The sequence below is a fragment of the Drosophila ficusphila genome, unplaced genomic scaffold, assembly GCF_018152265.1.
Source record: "Drosophila ficusphila isolate 14025-0441.05 unplaced genomic scaffold, ASM1815226v1 contig_414, whole genome shotgun sequence".
In the NCBI taxonomy this organism is placed as follows: Eukaryota; Metazoa; Arthropoda; class Insecta; order Diptera; family Drosophilidae; genus Drosophila; species Drosophila ficusphila.
In genome coordinates, this window is record NW_025064328.1 from 4,847,858 (window position 1) to 4,866,154 (window position 18,297).

At 44.0% G+C, this 18,297-nt stretch overlaps 1 protein-coding gene across 1 annotated transcript in view; it reads left to right on the forward strand.

Moving 5' to 3' along the window:
* The window catches only part of LOC108087623 (PDZ and LIM domain protein Zasp), a 55,463-nt gene that overhangs the window by 23,380 nt on the left and 13,786 nt on the right, over window positions 1-18,297 (forward strand). The window contains 7 exon segments of the mRNA XM_017185068.2: window positions 10,265-10,416; window positions 10,488-10,644; window positions 11,836-11,969; window positions 12,627-12,721; window positions 14,422-14,818; window positions 15,508-15,702; window positions 16,772-16,874. Of these exon segments, the coding sequence (XP_017040557.2) occupies window positions 10,265-10,416; window positions 10,488-10,644; window positions 11,836-11,969; window positions 12,627-12,721; window positions 14,422-14,818; window positions 15,508-15,702; window positions 16,772-16,874 (1,233 nt within the window).

The window sequence follows — 18,297 nt, forward strand, 5'->3', positions numbered from 1 at the left end:
ATGGCTTTGCACTTACCCAATACATTATCAAATATATATTAAAAATGCTAATTAAATTATAATATCACCTTACAAGTTTATTTACTGAATGATATTTTTAAGAAAGATTAAATTTTGATTAAATTTAAAAGCCAGAAGGCTTTTACAACTGATTTCTCCAATAATTCATTTTTATTCAAATTTAACTTTTTTTTGTGTGTAAAGGGAACAGTGACGCTGTGCACCCAGTTTAATGGTCACAATTTAGCTTTTAATTAGATCGGCAAATTTGTTTTCGAACCATTTTGCTCGCTCGTGCGACGGAGGGAATTCGAGTTCGATGTCGGAGGAATCCGGGAAAGGACTCCGCCCGCTTTTCGCCCGGAATTAGAGTGCTTACGGTTTTTCATTTTAATTGTTTTTGTGCGGCGAAGACGAGACCCTTTGGGTTTTTGCTGCCGTGTTGCTGATTTATTTATTTCTATTTCATGTTATTTCGCTGGTTGTTCTGCTGTTGCTTCTTCGGTTTCTCATTTTATTTTCCGCCAAACCAAGCGAGCGCAATTGCGGTCGCAGAGCGACTGCCCCCCTTTTCCCGGTTCCCATTTTCCGACCTACCCCTCCCCCTTCCCATCCCCTTTCGCCTCCCCCTCCCCGCGGAAAACCCCTCTGCAGCTGTCTGCGTGCCATGCTCTAGTTTTCTATTTTTGCTTTCCCGGCCGTAATGGCAACCTTAATCACGTAATGATTTTGAGCGAGTGAGCGGCGTGGGTGTCCGAATTGTACGCCACATCCCGCTTTTCATACTCTCCGCCCACCCAGCAACCACCACCCACGGTTTTCCTACAGTTTTCCCCATCCTCATCCTCATCCTGCTCCTTGCTGTTTGCTCATTCATCGCGGCTCTTGTTTTTGTACTCCGCATTTCGCAATTGGCACAAATCTCGGCGCACTCGCCACGCTAATGGCCAAATGCTGTGGCGCTAATTGAAATTACATTTCTTAAAGTTAAATATTTAATTGAGAGCTGCCAAGCCGAGCGGACATCATCAGCAGTCCGGCGAAGGCTCCAAACTTGTTCGAGTGCAAACAAGAGTCTGCAAAATTGGGGAAAATTCGGAGGAGCACTCGGGGTCTTTAGGCATCTCAAACGGCTTTTCGCTCGGAAACTTATTTAATATGAAAAGCCTTTAAAAGTTTTATTGAATACGATTGTTTCAGTTGGGAACGGGACAGCAACCAGAGTCATTAGTTGTTGACCCAATTCCCATTTTCATATTAAATACCTTTGTGTTCCATGTTTGGGTTGCTACATTAAAATTGATCAAAGAAACGGAAACAAGCTTTAATGGCATGTAAGTGGTAATACCCACATTTCAAAATAGGATGCTTTAATTGTCTCATGAACTCATTAATTGGTTCATATGAACAATTAAATAATCATATATGCATTTTTGTAGTATAAAAGTTTAAGCTTTGTTTAAACCAAACATACTTTCCCATTTAACAATTTAAAATGAAAGGGACAGTTTTGCTGATGAAATTTAATTTCATTGAATATTCCTGCAAGTCCCCCTTCTTCGGGAAACATACCTTTCCATTCCGAACCCTGACCTCTTTTCTCCATCCTCCTGGATCGACTTTTCGGCGCCTTTCATGTCAACTCCCCGGTGACAATCGTCGGACCTTTCATCACGGCATCATGTCTGCACTTTGGGAAATAAACTGGGGAGCTCCGGAATCCGGAGGCCAGAGTCCGGAGTCCCGAAAAGAATGACGATGTGGCATGCTTAGAATGCCCGACACGAAAGCGTCGCCAAATCCTAATTGCATTTGTCTGATTGCACCCGTTGCAGCTGCAACTTCTCCGATATCTGCAATGCTGCATTTCGAGAGGCCTATCCCTATAGCTGACTGCTGCTGCAGCTGATGAAGCTGATGAAGATGAGGATGATGATGATGATGATGAGAATGATGATGATGCTGATTCATTAAATTGGTTCCCTGCTCCCCTTTGGGCCTTATGACAGGAACATGTAAATGCCATTTACTGTTTCCATTTCGAATTCGGTCGCTGCTGCCCCGCCATTGTCTTGTCATCGTCATTGTCATTCTGGGATTGGAGTATTGGAGGATGGCTGGCTGTGCGCTGGATTGCTGAGGGAATGCCAGTCTTTTGGCTCAATCGAAATTCCATTTAATGTAATTCGAGTGCCATCATTCATGCCTCGGATAACTGTGTGCCGTGTGGAAATGAGGAGGAGGTAGGAGGATGATTTTTGGTTAGGCTGAGATTACGTTTAACACGATTTCACGGCTGTCAGAAGTGCGTCCAGGATTGATGGATGCCCGGGTATATTGTTGGCATTTCCAGGAACCCCAGAACATCTTCCCCGGCCCGAACTGTATCTTTTGGCCCTATTAAGCCATCAGCCATCAGATTTGTGGCTGTAACATCAAACAGACATTTCCCGCACTTCCTGCTCCGCTCTGCTCGGCCAGGGAGTTTATTTAAAGGCCTGACCCAAATATGCCAGACTGCAGTCCAGTTGCAATCATAGATACCGGCCAGAATACCAAGTACACAGATGCAGAGATGCAGATACTTTGGCAGCTGACTCGCATGCCTCGCATTTCGACACGTCCGTCGGCAATGCGTAAACAATGGTCCAAACCATTGGCCGCCGAGAAATTGGTCGAGATGCGTTGCGTTGCGTGGCGGCAAATGCGAAAACACACACATTTGCCGCCCAGCAGGTAGCAGGTTCATGGGTTGGCTGGTTGGGAAAGTTTCCCAATTTCCCGAATTTCCCTTTCCACGGACACAGTGCTGCGAGTGTGGGCCACACGTCTTGGTTATTTCCCGCAACCAATTTTGGGATTCATTAGAAAATTCCCCGCTCCCGCAGAAAGTATAATTTATGCATGCCAGTGACACAATACACAAAGGGTTCAAGGCAACCGCAGCCACAACCAGCTGAAGAAATAACAAATGAACTGGTGGACTAGGGTTTTCCAAATCGGGATATACCCAGTACTTGTGTGACATTAACTAGAGTTAATAATGGGTGGTTCTAAGTAAAGGTGGAAAGCAAATTTGGTAGTATTTAACCATAATTCAAACAAATGCCACTTTTTATATCTTTTATTACTTAAGTATAAACAAAGGAATTTAATGTGGGGTTGCTATAATTAATCCTTACCCATTACAAACAATATACCCCCTTAATCTCGAATAACGAGGTACCATCAGCAGCAGCAACAAACAACCATCAGCGAGAACGTTGCCGCTGACGACACTAATTAAAAATGTTGGCCAACCCTTCAAATGGCTCATGCGGCGACTGACAAAAGCAGGAGTCTGGTCAAAACCGGGATCTGGAGCTGCGGCCGTTGCTGAAATTGAAAAGCTGGCTAAGCTCCCGGCCGCAGTAAGCTGAAATCCGCTAAATTCCCAAACAGCAACAACAACAACAACAACGACAACAACAACAACCCGTCGCACAAAAACAAACAGTGGGCGATTTCTTGTTGTTGTTGTTGGGGGAAAACAGCGGGTGGTTGGAGGACATTGGGACACCTTTCGACCTTGCGACCCGCGGCCCATTGATGATGTTGTTAATGGAAAAAATCTCAACACCCTTTCGCACACACACAGCTAAATAGGATAGAGATGGAGATATATATGTGGCAGGAGGAGACAGAGCCAGATAGAGTCAAACAATGGCGCGTAATTTTGCGAAATTTACATTCCTTAATTAATCTTGTTTGCGCTGCGGCAGTTGGCAGTTGTGTCTGCCAGCCATGAACCCCCTCCTTTCAACACGGTGGTGCTGGTGGTGTTTGGGGATGGAATCCACCATCCGCCGGTGGATTCGCACTTGCCTCTGGGGGCAACTAACACCGCGCCACGCTAATGACATTCAAGGCACAAGATGTCAGTCAGTCGAGGTGGAGCATTCACATCCTGCTGCTCCGGCCTTATTAACCCATATATATATATACCCATATATATACTCGTATGTGGGGCTGCCTAATGAACCCTTCTCGGCTTCGGAGTTCAGGTTCAGGTTCAGGCTTTGGGTTCAGTTTCTGGCTCCTCTCGCTTTAATCAACAATTTGCATACGCGGGACATGTGACATTTATTGAAATTCTAGTTTAGTTGGGTGCGAGGAGCTCCGACATCAGCTGAGAGCAATTTAAACTCAATTTCCCCGGCTGAGACAGAAGGCGGAGAATGGTGGCCGTAAATTGCTCCGAGAAGATGAGCTGAGATGAGCTTGTGTGAGCAGCGAGCGGATGATTAAATTGGATCCGACATGGGGAGTTTGTTTAAGGAAACTATCTTCGGAGTTAGCTGGGAAAATACGAGCCGAATTGGATCAAACACTTTGTTTCTTGAGTGTCAATTATAGAAAGATTTCATTTGTTAAGTTGGAGAGAGGAGATAAAGTCTTCATTTCACCACCATTATATTTAACCACTTAGCACAAATTCCAAAAGATCATGTGCACAACTGCAGTAAAACACTTTCCTCGAGGGGCCATAAAAAATCGCTGAAATTACAGAGATGTCATGCGTGAGTGGGAACCGTTTAAATTGTATCTCGGACTCGGATTCCGATTCGGATTCGGACTGAAAACCTGTCCCGGGAGCAATCAGCGAATCTATCACAAGCTCGTGCGTGAGCGGACTTTCACCTGGAGCTCCACTAAACCCAACTGCAATTGGCAATTTCTCACTCGTTTTTACCCATTTTGCTGCTGTCACAACTCACAAGTGTCCAGTGCAAATCCAAAAAGCCAAAGCCACAGTCAAAGCCAAAGTCAAAGCCATGTAGCCATAGAGCCAAGCCCCCGAAGGCGATTGTCGTTTCTCGAGAGGTGTTGCCTCAGCTGTCCAGGAAATCCACACACGCCAGCCCACAGATCACCAGATACCAGATACGAAGATACATACTGTTGGAATATTTATTCTTGTTTTTCTCTTCTGTTTGTTTTTTTTTTTTCCTTTTTTTTTGCAAGTCCGGCATTAGCGGCAGATTAATGATCGGCGGTCTGGCTGCGCCCACGCAGCGGATTAGAAAAGTCCCCCTGGGGTGGAAATGGAATTGGAAATGGAGTTGGAATCCGCCTGCCGGCAGTCCAGTGCTCCACATATGGGAATACCCAGCCCCCCCAACCCTCCTCCTCCTCCTTCGTTTGGATGGGATTCATTAGCCGGCAGCTGACTGCCGCAAAATGCGCGGCATTGTGGCAACTTTTTCCCATTGCTCCTCGTTATGAATATGCAACATTTATATAAATTGTCACGTTTATTGCAGTCAGTCTGTGTTTTACTCTCACGCTTCTGCTCCCTTTCCTTCCCATTCATTTTGCTGGTGGATGGCTACATCTGTCATTCTAGCAAATCAGAAAAGGGAGATCTAGTTACAGAATATCATATTGTATATACCCTGAACTAAATTAAATTTAGCAAGCATTTTTAATTCATGTCTGCTTTACCTTAAGTTACCTTCCTTAATTTGGAAACCCATTTGCTATTGTTTTAAGAAACTTATATAAAATTTAAAAATTTACAAGTCTTACCTCTACTCAAATCAGCATTAGTTCTTAATTTATTACTTTAGAGTGGAAAAGTAAAACCTAAAAAATACAATTCCCCATGGGGTTGCAAGCACCCAAAAGTTGCAGAGTATTGCGACCAACTTACAGGACGAACTGATGGTGGAACGCGCTTTTGTTGAACGTTGATTGCAATCATAATTTATAAATGTTGCCGACAGTTTGGCGGGTGCCACGAGATGTTGCAGTTGCTGCCTCCCATATTTCGCCATCAATAAATAAATATTATTTGGCTGTCTGTCTGGCCGTTTGCTCGGTGGGTCAGTTGATGGCTGGAGTTCCGAGGAGCCACGTTCAAAGCCGAGGCCATTAGCAAGTGATTTGGTGACTTTTTCCAATCTAATTGAATGTGGATGGGCCAAAAAGGGAGGGGAAAACGGAAGCCGAGGGCTTTAAGTTGAAGTGTGGCCCAAATGGGAGGCTCAAAGAGGAGGAACACTTTAAACCGCCAGGCAAACGAAGTGCTGGTGAATTGTTCCTTTTGGCCGGCAGTTCTCTGTTTTTCATTCACTCTTTTGGCTCGGTTTAATCGCTGCCAGCTCAGTCTAGTTGCAAACTGTTTGCCCATCGGGATCCCAAAGCCATTCCCCATTCTATAACCCACCAAAACCATAGCAAACCAAACCAAACCATACCATTCCATAGCATCGCATCCCGTTCCCGTTCCCATTCGCGCTGGTCAAGTGTTGTGGTTGCCATTTGTTTGTGCCAGAAAGCCGCATCAGCAGTGGCGGAGTTGCCGGGGACTCCAGTGATTTACTACGACGAGGGGCTTCTGGGGGCGACGTGGCGTATGAGTGATGCGCCATGCATATTCATACACATTGAGATTCATTGTATTTGCGCTGCATTTCCGCAGTATTTTGTATTTTATCTGCTTTGTTCATGTTCGCTCTACTTACGACTTTTCCGCAATTTCTCTTTTTTTTCACTTTTCCCCGACAGAGAGAGAGAGAGAGAGAGAGAGTGTGCGGTTGTCATATTGCCGAGTACATACTGTACCTAGTGCCTCAGCTGGGGCTTTAAGCAGATTTATTTTCAATTAAACAAGCTCATAACTTGGCCGACAACTTGGCCGGCTGAAGTTGGCCGGCTGCTAGGCCTCCTTCTGCTTCACAGCTCCTGCGATTGAGTGTGTGCGTCCTGGCTCTTGGTTCTGGCTTAATTTACGCCACAAATTCAATTTATTTGAGATACACCTAATCCACAAAAGCAAACTTGATTTATCAACATAAATATTTTGCATACAATGTGTGAGCGCTTCCCCGCGCCTTCGCTTTTCCCCAGGAGAATGCATTTTGGTTTCGGTTTTGTTCCATTGTTGTTATTTTGTCTCTAAACTCTCGATCTCTCTGGTAGTTTGTGTGTGTGTGTATCTGTGTGTGTGTGTGCTGAACGAAATTCAATTTTAATGCACTTGAATGGATTTGAGCAGCGCTTAGTTGACTTGATTACGGGCCTTTGGCTCTGGCTTCGCTTCGGTCCACAGAATTTCATTTGCTTTATGGATTTTCCGATTCTGGATGGCCGAAACCATTTTTCCCTCGACAACTCCGGCAACTCAAACACTTCAACAACAACTCAGCAACGAAACGAACGAAACGAGACGAAATTCTTCATACTTTTGTGAAAATGTTTGTCAAGCTGCCAGCGCCAAACCAACATCGCCACGAAAGCCACTTGGCCATATCTGAAAGTATTTGTCATAACGCATATAATTTCAAGAGCTTCTCTCAAGTGGCAGAGGACATACACATGCTATACATATGCAGATGCGGAGGAAAATGCTAAATACATCCCAGGGAAATGCTGATGATAATGCAAATGAAATTATTTTTACAACATTTACTCTTGGCTCTGTCCAGTCGCAGTATAAATCATCATTTGCTCGCTCCTGTTTCCCCATTTTGTTGTTCATCCTCCTGTGAGCACCCACACATACTCACACACACAGACTAACACACATGTAATGTGCCAGGACACCACATTAGTGTCCTGCTCCCTTGGCGACGCATTCAGAAAGGAGTGGGAAACAAGGTTATGAGCTGTGGATGTGCTGCTTCCACATCCTAAAATATGATGCTGTATGGTGTTTGAGAAGAGCAGAGAAAGGTTCTAAATCAGAATGGTTACCCTATATTTTGAGAAGCCCAAAGAAAGGTGACCTTGTTATTGAATAAATTAAACTGGAATTAATAACTGTATCTTTGTATTGAGATACTTTTTTAAGATACTTTTTTACTTTACTTTACTTCATTACCAGTTTTTTTATTACTGGTTACTCATATCTACAGACAGTAACATACCACAACCCAACAAGCTCGACCTGTTTGATCTGGAAACTGTCAGTAAAACTAATAATGCGACTTCGGGGCGGGTCCAAAGCTCCTGGTAATGCCATTTGGGCCTTGTCCATCTCCTCGACCCGCTCATAAGTCATTCGAGAGCGCAAAAACAAATGCTCTGTCAATTGTCGGCCAGCCGCAAATGCTATAAAGCTGACAAATGTCGGGCGGGCGCACAGATAGATATTCCCATGGATTCCTTTTTGGGGAAGGGGGCACAAACACGGATCGCAGGTACTCATAAAACTGTCCAAATGTCAATATCCCAGACCCACGGAGCCGTGCCAGAAAAGAAAAAAAAAAAAAAAAAATATACTTTTCAGGCCGCGTTCGCTTTGATTTCGGTTGCCTGACTGGTTGACTGGCTGACTGATGATGGTTGAACGGGAAAGAGAGGGGGAAAATGAAGGGGAAGGGGAAAAGGAAGGGGATTGGGGAAGGGAATCAGCAGGACGAGAAGGCAGGACTTATTTGTTGCTGTCTGGAAAACACCTTGGCCAAGCAATTTCAATTTTCCCCACACAGCCGACAACAAGAAAATGAACATGTCAACGGCACACGTCGGATATGGACTTGGATTTGGCTTTGGTTTTGGCCCTGGGATTGGTGTGCACTATAAAAAATACTGGAAAAGTAATAAAAAAAAAGAAAATGAAAATCAGAAAGCGAAAACATAATACCGAAAGTTGTATTGTTATGAAAAGGTTGGAAAACCATAATTTTTCTTTAGGGATTAATAATCTTTTAGGTAGATCAAATTTAGTGAATAAGTTTCTTATATCTCTGTGATCTTTCTAAGTATTTCTCCCAGTGCACATTTTTGTGGCTCGGTTAACCTGTCGGCTCTGCTCGGCTGCCCCGATTCGCTGCGCCTCGATTCAATTCGATTCGGTTTTTCTGGGGGGCTTCGACGTTTTTTGGCAACTTTGTAAATATTACAAAATTTAGGTGTCTCGCTTGGTGAGTGCGCCAATGAAATATTTATGCTCACACACACCGAGTCGGTGTATCTGTGTGCGAGTGTCTCTGTTTGTGTTTGTTTTTGCACGAGCGTCGCCCCGTTTTGTGCAAATATAAACCGACCACAGTCGAAAGGGGGTTTCACAGAGAGCGGGTTCAAAAGGGGGTTTCAAAGGGGGTTTCAGAGGGGGGTTTCAGAGGGGGTCGGCGAGGACTGACTGACTGGGCCTGCCAGTTGTCTGATAAACAGACAATTTGCCAAAGTGGATACGTGCACGGCGCGTATAATTTTGGGGCACACCTGAGTCCCCGTTTCGGGCCTCCTCTCCATCTCTCGATCCTCCCCATCCTAAATTTGGCCTAGACCCCCAAAAGGAGCAACAGGAGCAGTTCAACCCCCGATCCCCTCTTTTCCCCTCTCCCCTCCTTCGACGTTCCTCTGTGGCTGTATTTTGCGGTTGTGGACTTTAGCCTGATGAGTGTATCTATGTGCGCCAGGGATTGAGTGTGTGCTTAGTTGGTTAGTTTGGCTGATGAAGCGACATTGACAGGCCAAGTGACTTCCATTCTAAGCGGCTTTAAATTTACCAAAAGAAGTTTGCGTTTAAATGGAGCTGAAAGGCTTTACTTCCTTCCTTTACAGTTGAAAATTATTCAATATAAAAACGGATAGTTATTCTTTGTACTTAACATACTGTAAAACAATTTTATTTATTTATTTCATAAATATTTACTGGCACTTACACAGTTTTCTAACTTTGTTCTGTCAAATAAAACTTGTTAATTAATAGTCACTTGAATCCCGCCGCGCTTGAGTCACTGCCTTTCATTTCAATTTTAATTTCAAGTTTGGAAATTTGAACATTTCTGCCGGCTGTATGCGTCAGTGCCTCCCACACAGCCGCTGGCCATATAGAAGAATCTCCGGCGTAACTTTTACGATTTTAATCGTGCAAATTTATGGCATTTTCCCGCACGATTTCCCCACGGACGCCGAAGCGCCCTAAAACGTATATATAAATTCGTATTCGGAAATAAATAAATGATGGAAACAAACACCCAAAACGCACACAAAGCAACGCCTATAAAACTAAACTTTGGCCAATAGTTGCGGGCCAAAAAACACAGAATATATATATATTAATCTGTATGTATTTGTGTTTGCATATCCGATGTGGAAAATATTCAGGCAAAGTCAGCGGCACCGCGAGTTTGGGACTCATAATTTTTGCAGTTGCAGCATAATAAATTTAAAACCCGCTCAGGCCGAAGGGGATTTTATTTTTTACGTTAAAAGAGGGGAAAGTGAGTTATGATGGTAACTAACTGGGCTTGGTTTTCCCTGATTTTTCCAGGTGAACGCCGGCAGCTTGTCCGAGCAGGCTGGCCTCCAGCCCGGCGATGCGGTGGTCAAGATCAACGACGTGGATGTCTTCAATCTGCGGCACAAGGATGCCCAGGACATTGTGGTGCGCTCCGGCAACAACTTTGTCATCACAGTGCAGCGGTAAGTTACTAAAATCACTTATTGAAGGGGGTGTTATTAAGGAAGTTTATGATTTTTTCTGGATATTTTAGTGGCGGTTCCACCTGGAGGCCGCATGTGACGCCCACTGGCAACGTGCCGCAGCCAAACTCGCCGTATCTGCAGACGGTGACGAAGACCTCTCTGGCTCACAAACAACAGGACAGCCAGCACATCGGCTGTGGCTACAACAACGCGGCCCGTCCCTTCGTAAGTGTACTAATTTGCAATCACGATGAGATGAGGAGAGGAGAGTAGAGTCCTCTTGCCTCCCATCATCCTGCACCACATCATTTATAAAATTCATAAACTGGCAGGCCAAAGTTGGGAATGCGGAAAGTTTTAGTGGCCCAGCTGATGCTGACGTCCTGATGATGACCAATGATGTTGATAGTTAGTTCCAGGACTCCACTCCCCTTTTACCCCGCAAACACTTTTGCGTTTATTTTGTTGTCTGTCTGTGGCTTTTCATATTCATTCATTTCATTTTCGGTCGCTGGGCTAGAAACCCTAGAACCCCAATCCCAATCCAAAACCCAAACCCAAAAGCAAACCCAAAACCCTGTGTATGAGTTGACAACATTTGCATTTATACGATGTCTGTCTGTCTGCCGCTCAGTTTGTTTGTGCGTAGTTTTGAAAAGTGTCAGAATGAGTAATGAATATGAGTGCTAGGATTATTTGCCTGGCAAGAATTAATGTGCAAAAGGTCCCTCACAAATACACATACAAACACACGCATTCGCCCACCCATTTGTGCTATGCCATGCATAGTAATGTCTCATTCGATGTGTTTTGGTGTGTGTGTGTGTGATATGCATACATTTACGTATCTTTTATTGTTATGAATTTGTATAATAATAGCTCCAGCCAATGACAACGAACATGAAATTGATTTGGGATCATTTCATGTGCCGAGTTTCAGGAACAACATTATATTATGGGGAGCAAAAGCGGCTTAATGTGATTTAAGGCTGTGTGGATGGCATAGTTCCCATTGAATTGGGATGTTGGTGAACACCTCTGGCGTTCGAATATAATTTAGTATGCAATTGCCAAAGGAACCGGACATGAAACTCAATTTGGAATTAAAATCCATTCTAGAAAGGCTTAGAAACAGTCAGACTTTAAATATAAAAGAAAGTTATTGATTATTTAAAGAGAGAAATGCTGTGAACTTAAATCAAAAAAATACTCAGGAATGATAGGGCTTCATTTCATTTACTTAAGTATTGTGAGAGGTGCAGAGAAGAGCTGAAAACAATAATTCCCAATTACAATAAGTGCGCGGGGAGTCTTTGCTTTTCCCCCACCATCTCGGCAGAAACTTTGCTCATTTCACACTTTCTCGGTGTGGCACAAGTTCTCATGGATTTACCACTTCTGGCACCTATTTTTCAGTCGAACGGCGGCGATGGCGGCGTGAAGAGCATTGTCAATAAACAATACAACACCCCGGTTGGCATTTACAGCGATGAATCTATTGCGGAAACACTCTCGGCCCAGGCGGAGGTTTTGGCTGGCGGTGTGCTCGGGTAAGTTTTTCCGGGTGGAAAAGTCGGGTGGAGGAAACTCTGGTGAAGGAAAGTCGGGTTGGCAAGGCAAACAAACAACTGTCTGGGCAGCCGCAGCCGTGACAGTGCGAAATATCGAGAAAAGTTTTACTTAAAAATGTGTTTTGCCTCGCTTTGCTTTCCCGCCGAGAAGAAAACCGAAAGAGAAAAATGGGAAATGGGGAAAAGAGGGCGTGCGAATAACCGCAGGCTGGTCGAAACGGTGAGTGCAATTTGGCAAATGATAGCCACCGCTGCAGAACTCTGGGCCAAGTGCTTCGGCCTGTGTGCCAGTTGTCGACTTTTGCCTCGGCCAAAAACGCACGCGTGGGAGAAAGCGAAGAAGGCGCCTTTAGCGCTTAATTTCTTTGGGGGATTTCTCTGGGCAACGCGGCGGATGCGTAACAATCTTGTTGCCGCCACTCACTCACTTAGTGTGGCATACTTTCGGGATGAGCTTGCCACGGCTGGGAAGCATGCTACACTGGCATCCGTTTACTCCTGCGTTTCATTCGTCCTTATTTCGGGGTTTCACTTTGCTGGCTCTTGAATTAAGTTGCCAGACAGCTTGTTCTTCTGTATTTAATATTTGTATGTTAAATATCTTATTTAATTTATATGATTTCTCTCTTTTTAAAGCGTCAACTTCAAGAAGAACGAGAAGGAATACCAGGGCGACCGGTCCGAGGTGCTGAAGTTCCTGCGCGAGGAGGAGACCGGCCAGTCCACTCCAGGTAAATTAGCCAACTTTGAGTTGGCCCGCCTGTTGCTCCTCCTAAATAACGGTGCCAATCCGTTTGCGAGCGATTAAAAAATGGGAAAGGTGGGCAGGGCGGGCAGTCTGCCAGATGTTAGTCAATGTTTTTTTTAAAACGCCCAGCAGGGACCTTGAAATGGGTGCACAATCCAAATGTAACTAAATTGTTTTGTTCTTTTGTCGTTCTCAAATATTAGACCAGAAGGCGAAGGAGATGGACTTTCGTTTCCTCTATGTGAAGACACATTTTTAGGGTCTACACACAGTCATGTATATAAATATATTAACCAACAGTTTCAAAGTCACCTGCACGGACCTTACAATATTATCGTAGATATTATAGTATTATAAAGATAACGAGTTTTATAGTTGATTGATAGGGGGGATCACACAGTTGAGTTATCTCTGTTTTCAGGTCTGATTTTACAAGACCATCTGTTAAGTGTTATAGGAGATTTATTTCTGTTTGATTTGCCAGCTCATTTCTGTCTCCCATTGACTGCTAAAGAATACTTGAAGACACAAACAGCCATTGAAAAACATACTCTCTGTCTATCTTTCCGTCTAACTCGTGTTTGTGTTTAAACTGTTTTTCATACGCACCAAAACCAACAACAACCAACAACAACAACAACTTTCGACAACCTGCTGCAATCACAACAACACTCTAAATCAACACATATATATAAACAGCATTCGGCAACAGCCACTACGAGCATGATGCACCACATCAACAACAGCAACAACAACAGCAACAATACAACCATCAGCAACAATACAACCAACAGCAACACTATCACCAGCAACAACAACATCAGCAACAACAGCAATCGAGCACCACTCGCCATGTCAGCGCCCCCGTGAACTCCCCAAAGCCCCCCAGCACCGGCGGACTCCCCACTGGCCAGAACATTTGCACCGAGTGCGAGCGCCTCATTACGTAAGTGTCGCCTTACTGGAACTCATTTTCAAGTGATAAGGGGTCTTAACTGGTTATGATAGGGTGATAAATAGTAAAGAGATGTCTCACAAAGTCAATGATTATAAGAGATACCTTCAAAACAGTTAAAAGATGATTCCAACATATCGTTTTAAGATTATTCAGTTAATACTTCTTTAAAGTTTTTTAAGATTTTGTCGGAATATATTGAACATAAATCAAAGTTATCTATTTTAAAGTGGCTTATTAGTATACGTTCAATTAAATAAGACATTTGTATTTTTAATGAAGATAGATTTTCTGATTCTCTTTATATAAATTCTAACTGTTCAAAGGGTTAAGTATAATATGAAGTCAGAAAGAATGCTAAATGTATTTTCACAAGGATACAAATACTTTAAAAGGTTTTGTTTTTAGAGACAAAGCAATCTGCTTTACTATTCATCACCTTATCAAGCGAGTGAGCACCCCTCCCCATTGCGTGTGTAAATTGGCATTTGTGTGTGCACATTGACTAACAGCAACAACAGCGATGCTTCTGCATTATTAACTAATTCCCAGCAATTAGTGGGGCGAGTATTCGAGGGGATCCCTTTTCCAGGAGCAGACTCTAGGCAGGTTGTGTCCATGAATTTCCAAATAACTGATTGAGCTTTTCCGCTTTAACGATGATTGTGATTACGATGATGTTCCTGATGATGCTGATGATGCTCCTGATGATGCTGCTGATTATGTAGAGCCACACAGTCCGGCGAACTTCTACTGGACACAAAGCCATGCGATTGGCGGCAACGAGCGGCGGACTCCGCTGCACCATCAATTCGAGCAGCAGGACGAGCGGATTGGGGTGCCATTGCAATCGAACACTTTGGCGCCGTCGGCAACGCACAGGCCCAGTTTGCCAGTGGCCCAGAAGGACAAGGAGGAACTGGCCAGACAGGATCAGAATCAGCAGCAGGAGCAGGCTGATCCGCGCATCATTGTGCTGCCCATCTGCCCGGGTCTCCAGGGACCGGAGTACAAGGCCGAAATGGAGGCGGCTGCCGCGGCTCTGGCCACCGACCAGGATGGACGACCACGTCCATTGGCCGCCAGCGGACATCCGGCCTGCCAGCTGTGCGGCGTGGGCATTGTGTAAGGACTCGTTGTTCCACGTTCCACGTTCGCCGTTCACCGTGCAACATTCGCTGTTCGATGGCCATTCATGCCACATCCCGTTTACCCCTTCCCCAGTGTGTCTGCATTTTAATTCCACCGCTTTTATTCCAACGAACTCGCAGCGACGAAGTCAATTGTTTGAAATTCACGCACTCCCAAACAACACCTGAGCTCCAGCCGCGTACTACTATATATTATATAAAGCCCCCTGATCCAGACCAGATCCAGATGGGAGCCATCATTTGTATTAATTTGTATGCCAATTTAATTGGCTCGCCAGCGCGCAGCTTAACTCGATAATGCATTATAGCTTTTTACATATTTCTCGCATTACCTGCCTGCCAGGGAAACTGTTTCGATGTGTGTACACACAAATGCACAGCGAACTATCATTGGTGATTTGTAATCAAGTGCTGTTCGATCAATCATTGAGTTTAATGTCTGCCAAATCGATTTCGAGGGGCTCTTCAATGGCTTAAATACAACAAATACCTGATTTTAAAAACTCTAATCTAGCTTTTGCCCAGTTAAATACTTTTTAAATGGTAATCCCTCACGATTTAAATAAAAAGGGCATTCCAAACACTTGAAGAGCCCCTCGAACTGTCTCTCTCCATCGTGAAAACCTGTCTGATATTCCCACTTTTCGCCCATCAATTTTCCAGCGGCGTTTTCGTGCGCATCAAGGACAAGAACCTGCACGTGGAGTGCTTCAAGTGTGCCACCTGCGGCACCTCGCTGAAGAACCAGGGCTACTACAACTTCAACAACAAGCTCTACTGCGACATCCACGCCAAACAGGCCGCCATCAACAACCCGCCCTCCGGAACCGAGGGCTATGTTCCCGTCCCCATCAAGCCGTAAGTGATCGCAGTTATCCGGATATTTCCTTTGATTTTTTATTGTCGCATGCCCCCCCTTACACGGCCAATTGGTCAGTGCCGGGTGGAGTGGGGAGTAGGGAGGGGGTTTGGGGCTCAGATGAAAATGAAATATAAATAAATTCAGCGCATTCACTATATGACAAAATACAACTGACACGACGACGACGAAAAATCACCAATGCTAGCCGAAAGTTTACTTATGGAAAATTCAAATACTCTTGAAAAAGATACTTTTACTAAATATTTTGTTAAAAAATATGTGCAATTTACCTCCGACTTATAACATAAGTTTTCTATTCTGATATGTTTTTACCTCTGAATAACATTTGTGCACAAATCATTAACGATTTTAAGTCTTTTGGCTTTAGTGTCTTATTCCGACATTATATTTAAAACATCCTAATGTTTTTTATACAAATCTTTCATAAATTTACCTTTATAAATTTCTGAGTACCTAGAGTATTTAACAATCGATTTCTTATCCCCAAACAATTCAGTTGCCTCGTTTTGTTTCGGTTGGCCACTTTCCACGTTTGGAAATGAAAGAGGCGACACTGATTGCTCTGCTGACGTGTCATCGGCTGTGCCGCAAATTTTTAATAAATGAATTGGCAACACATGTGTGTGCGGCCCATACTTTGCATGCCAACTAAAGCGCTGGCCAACGAACTGGGGATGCACTTACCCGGCCATCGATTTTGTCCACTGGGACTGTAAAATATGAAGGGCGAATCGCTCGAGGGTGTGCGAGATACTGTTGGTGTGTCAAAAATGCATACGACCAGTGACAGTTGCAATTTGCATTCAGTATTCGGTGTTCGGCATTTGGCATTTGCCATTTGGAATTTGTTTGGGGTTTGCCGGCGTGCTGTTTGCTTAATTTAAAACGATGTCGTTGGCCAAAACCAAATTAAAGGTCCTGCACTGGGGGGCAATTAGGCGAATGGCTGGTGACAGGCAATTACCGCCGGCGAATCTGATTTACCAGGCACTTGTCTAAGCCATCTCTTTTATCGTTTTTTGCTTTTTTGTGTTTTGCTTTCAGCAACACCAAGCTGAGTGCCTCCACCATCTCGTCGGCCTTGAATTCGCACGGATACGGTGGCAGCTCGAACGGCTACTCCAATGGAAACTCCACTCCGGCTCCGGTGAGTAAAGTGTGTGGCGTTCCCCGCACCGTCCACGTAAATTGTTAACTGTTCCCTGCCGTGGCTAAAACAATGTCAGACACTCACCGAAACACAGATAGCCTTATAGCTTTATAGATATAGACACAGAACACAGAACGCTCGAAAAACAAGGGCAAGAAAGCTGACGGAGGAGTTCCCCTCACTTTCCACCTTTTGCACCTGCTTTTGTAACATTCAATTTTATCATATTGCCAGCAAGAATGTTTGCTTAAACTCAGCAAAATTCGCCGGAAGCCCGAGCATCCGACATATGCTAAAATGTTAAAAATCATCTGCAGTACAAGAACAAACAAGAGCGTCAGGGAAAAATGCAATATAAAGCAAAAAGTTTTTGCCTGCAGAGAAGTTTAAGCATCTCGGCCAATTTTATAAAAGAAACGCTTCTTGTTTACTATTTTCTTTGCTTGTCTGCTTTACGATATTCCTCAGTTTTCTTGGCCACAAAGCGATCAAATGAAAATGGAAAAGTTTTATGCATTTGCCAGCACAGAGGAAAAATTAAGCTTACAAAAATTTATTTTCAATTTATTAATTTGAATAAGCCTGAATATAAATGGGATACATTTTCTAAAGTTTTACTTTTTGCATTAAATTTTTCTCTGTGTTTGCCCTTTGTTTTTGTGTTTGCCTGTGTTTCTATTTATTTTTCTCTGTGTTTTTGCGTGAGTCCTCTGTTTGCCCTGCATGGAGTTACCATATTGTTTATGTTTATGTTTGTTGGATCGAACGACCTACGGCTGATTGGGTAAGCAGATCAAGGGGGCTTTCATTGAGGAATTGTAGACAGGGACAGTTGGATCAATCCGATCGACAGATTGATTGCACGGGTGTATAAATAGTGCACGCTGCACAGTATATTTTACTATTCTTCTATTTTTCTGAATCTCATTCTGCCGCGGCCAGCGCATTTCGCGAAAATGTGCAATGGCTGCTAAAAGCTAAATATATATGCCAAGCGCTGCTTTTTACTCATTTCGCCTTATGTTTGTATCTTTTTTTTTTTTGCTATTTTGAATTTTTTTTATTTTAGTTTTCTATAAAAAACACACAGCTGCGGCGATTTGGCAGCTTTTCGGCCGCCGTGGCCGCAGTTTCTTTGCGCCCAGTGCTCGGTGCGCATCTCGTTTTCGAAAACCGTGTCCGTGTCCGCGAAGTGTCCGTTAGTGTGTCCGCAGCGAGCGGACACCAGACAAGGCGACCGATCCGTCCACGGAAAGTGTCCAGTAATCAGTTTTTTATTACTCTAAACCTACGATTAACGATCAGCGACCAACGATCGAGCGAATCAAGTGAAACGACTGCTTTTCAGTGATTTAGGCCTAGGAAAAGCCTGCTAGCGAAAAAGTTTGCAAAGGTTGCATAATCACTTGAGTGCCAAGCC